The 3,481-nt window shown below is 40.6% G+C and overlaps 1 protein-coding gene across 1 annotated transcript in view; it reads right to left on the bottom strand.

Moving 5' to 3' along the window:
• Positions 1–16: 16 nt before the first annotated feature.
• Positions 17–3,481, bottom strand: part of LOC116704345 (sorting nexin-18) — an 11,057-nt gene continuing 7,592 nt past the window's right edge. The window contains exon 4 of the mRNA XM_032539742.1: positions 17–2,880. Within this exon, the coding sequence (XP_032395633.1) occupies positions 2,654–2,880 (227 nt within the window). The 3' untranslated portion in view covers positions 17–2,653. The remainder of the gene's footprint in view (positions 2,881–3,481) is intronic.

Genomic DNA, 3,481 nt, shown 5'->3' with positions numbered 1-3,481 from the left:
ATTTTTGAAAGTTAAAAAAAAAAAAGAAAAAAAGTCTTAACATGAATCCAATCAATTAGCGAACATAAATCCTCACTGCTAACTGGCCCATAGGTAAGGTAGTCACTAATGTCATCTAGATACACAGTTCATCCTAAGGACTCACTGTGCTACATGTATGTTTAACATTTAAACATGATTTATAAAATAATGCCACAATTAGTAAGCTATTTTAATAGCTTAGTATTCTTTGCAAAAAGGTGTAAAGGCTTTAGGCGGCCCTACACATTATTGTAGGCACAGTTTATTATCTTACTTATATTTTATAAAATATAAGTAATGGGGCGTCCCTGCTCCATCTCTCTTTTAGTTAAGGGGTCCTTGGCTTAAAAATACGTTGAAGACCCCTGGTGTAAATCAGTGCAATGCATTCAATTGATTATCTCAGTGATCTACTTTATGGTCAATTTTGATTGGTTATATTCACCAGATCCTAAACTTCCCCCTCGGTGTCAAAATAATGTGCTGTTTTGGGGATTTACAACAAACAGTTCTGTGAGTTTATTTGGGTTACTTATCAGTTTAGCAAGAATGCTTTAGAGTAGCATGTTAGCATTGGCCACTGAGAAGAGCAACCGTCATTAAAGCCACTATGTAGAATTGGAAAATGTCCAACTTTGGTGCCTTCAAGTGGCATTCACAAAAAACATCAAGACAGAATTGGGTGAACTAAATACAAAGATCTTCACGAAGATTGTCTTTTTACAATAAAACAAAACTATGCCATCATAACAATTTTGTATGAATCACTGAAAAAGCAAACACAATGTGGTTTTAAGCTGGAAGATCTGGATTCAAAGCTGGACACATCCATCGTGTTGAAGTGTCTGTACCATAGACTGTAAAATTGAAGTGCACGTAGCTACTGCGATGTCACCCATTGGTTTGTGGACTACTGTTTTGAAGCCTCGAGTAACATTTGCCATCGCCATCTTGGTTTTTGGAACTAGAAATGACCATATTTGGCAGGAAGGTGGAGCTTGGGAGGAACATTGGGCCAGCATTGTTTCAAAGGCGCTGTACTAAGCCATACGCGTAAGATGGAACATTTGCTGACTTTTAACCGGCTGACATACAGTACGTCATCCGGGTCATCTGCATGTACTGCAGTGGCACAGAGCTGCTTGAAAATCAGCAATGTTTCCCTCAAGTTAACAGCTAACGCTAGCGCTAGCTAGCTTGGTTAGCAAGGTGCAACTGAACATGGAATTTTTTGGCAAACAAAATGTTTTACTTTGATGATGAAACACACTGTGAGAGGGTCAAAGTTCTAAGACTCGAACAGCACCCAAAAACAAGTCCACAGCTATTTAAATGAATAAACATAATAATCATTGCCATGGATATGCATTACTAGCCTCTATCCTAATTGACAGGTTGTGGTAGCGAACGCTGTCAATCACAAGGCAGCCCCGCCCTAAGGCATGGGTTCTTTTCTCATAGACGTCTATACAATCAGACTTAAACAACTGGACTTACTTCTTTTTGCAACCAGTGAACTCCCGTCTTGCTGGAAATGAGATAGAATGCAGGTTTAAGGTACTTCCTCATTGGCTTTACTTTTCAGACCTGGAAGCTACATCCACTTCTTTTAATACAGTCTATGGTCTGTAGTACCCTGTGGCTTACCTCTGACTGTTTCCTGTTTGACGGAAAGCAGAGAGACGAGGTGGACATTGAGTTTTAATTACCAGAAGCCCGCAGAATCCCAAAGAAATAGACATGTGGAGCTACTTCTCAAAACAAGCAGACCATTTGAGATCAGTTATTGTTTTAGGTCTGGCAAGGCATAAACTCAAATGCAGAACACAGGGCTTCTAATTATAATATAAAGATGGGAGGGCAGCCGAGTTGTGAGAAACGTTAGACATCAGAAGAAGGTCCAACCTCAAGTTGTAGTGAAATCCAACTTACGTCCGCTTTGCCTCTTTCCGTGTACACAAACAATCACTCCCATCAAAACAATACTGAACAGGTCATTCAAGTAAAAAATACACATATAGAGATAACAACAATTATTAAATTCATTAAGTCCTGCCTTCCAATCATTAAAACATCCAGCTCAAGTGATTTGGGGAGTTTCTGGTCTACGTTTCTGTTGAGTTACTGTGTTCCTGGACAGCGGGCTTCAGTGAAGTGGGGAGGCATGGAGACATCACGTGACCCTGAAACCAGGAACGGAGAGGCAGCCCCATCACATTGAGAACAGCTGTTTTTAATATCTGTTGCAGTCCTGCTGAGTTGCAAGATGTACGTCAGCAAGATCCCTGTTACTGGTACATTAATCAGAGCCGTCCAGATAATCCAAGAAGTCTTTCCACAGCCCAGCGGCCTATATATATATATATATATATATATATATATATATATATATATATATACACATTTTTTTTTATAACGAGTAGTGTATTTCTTCCAATGCATGTTCCCCGCCCAGGAGTCCTAACATCAAAAGGTTTTCTCTCTCAAAGGGACAAAATTGTTTTTCTTTTACTGGAGGACGAAGCCAACAATCATCCCTATTTGCTCCCCACTTTAACCCCCCCCCTCCCCCCTCCCAAACCATTTCCTCAAGGCCTTTGTAGTCCAACTTCTCAGTTATCTCCCCCTCTTCCTACTCCTCGTCGTCATATCTCTGAAGCGCGTCCTCCAGCTTGGTGGTGATCTTCTGGAAGAAGACGATCTGCTCGCGGAGGTAGTGCTGCATCTGCGAGCGGAAGTCCCGTACGCGCGTGCGGTGGAAGTGCTGGATCTCAGCCAACGTGGCGCAGGAAATGATGTTGCAGCGGTCGTGGAGCTCACCTTCCTGCTTTGGACAGTCTTTCACCTTGGTCAGTGCGCCTGGACAAAGGTGGCGGACGGAGGGGAAAGAGAGGAAGGAGATTGAGGAAGTGTGGCAAGTATACAAATAAATATAGAGCTGAACTAAAACTACGGTAGAACTATGACCAAATCACAAAGAAATTAGTAAAAACTTAGGCATAGTTAAATACATAAAAAGATACAAGATATGTAATATTTATGTTTAATGTAATATATTATATACGTTTTTAACAGCCTTTTCGCACAGTTTCTCGTCTTTTCTTCAAAGATCTTGCTTTCTCTTGATGTCCTGTCATGAGCACAATCCCTAGCAACTTGCACTGCAATTAAGTATTGAATCTTGAATCTGGATTTTGCTTTCTTGCTGAGAGTTAAATGAGCATTTTGGTACCACTCTCATGGAGAGGGTATGTGTGTTCCCAGTGTCCTCTGTTCCCCATCTCAATCTCTTTTTAATAAGACACATTAAAGAGACCTTTCAAAGAGTTGTATATTATTTGCAATGTTTTTTTCCCTAGGTCAAATGTTCAATGTATGTTTCCATGGATCAGTATGTCAAAAATCCCCCACCTACAGCTTGGTAACAAAGGGGGGGGGGGATATGTTTCAATGTTTAACA

Source organism: Etheostoma spectabile, chromosome 16 (genome assembly GCF_008692095.1).
Source record: "Etheostoma spectabile isolate EspeVRDwgs_2016 chromosome 16, UIUC_Espe_1.0, whole genome shotgun sequence".
Lineage (NCBI taxonomy): Eukaryota > Metazoa > Chordata > Actinopteri > Perciformes > Percidae > Etheostoma > Etheostoma spectabile.
This window is presented reverse-complemented; position numbering and strand designations above follow the sequence as displayed.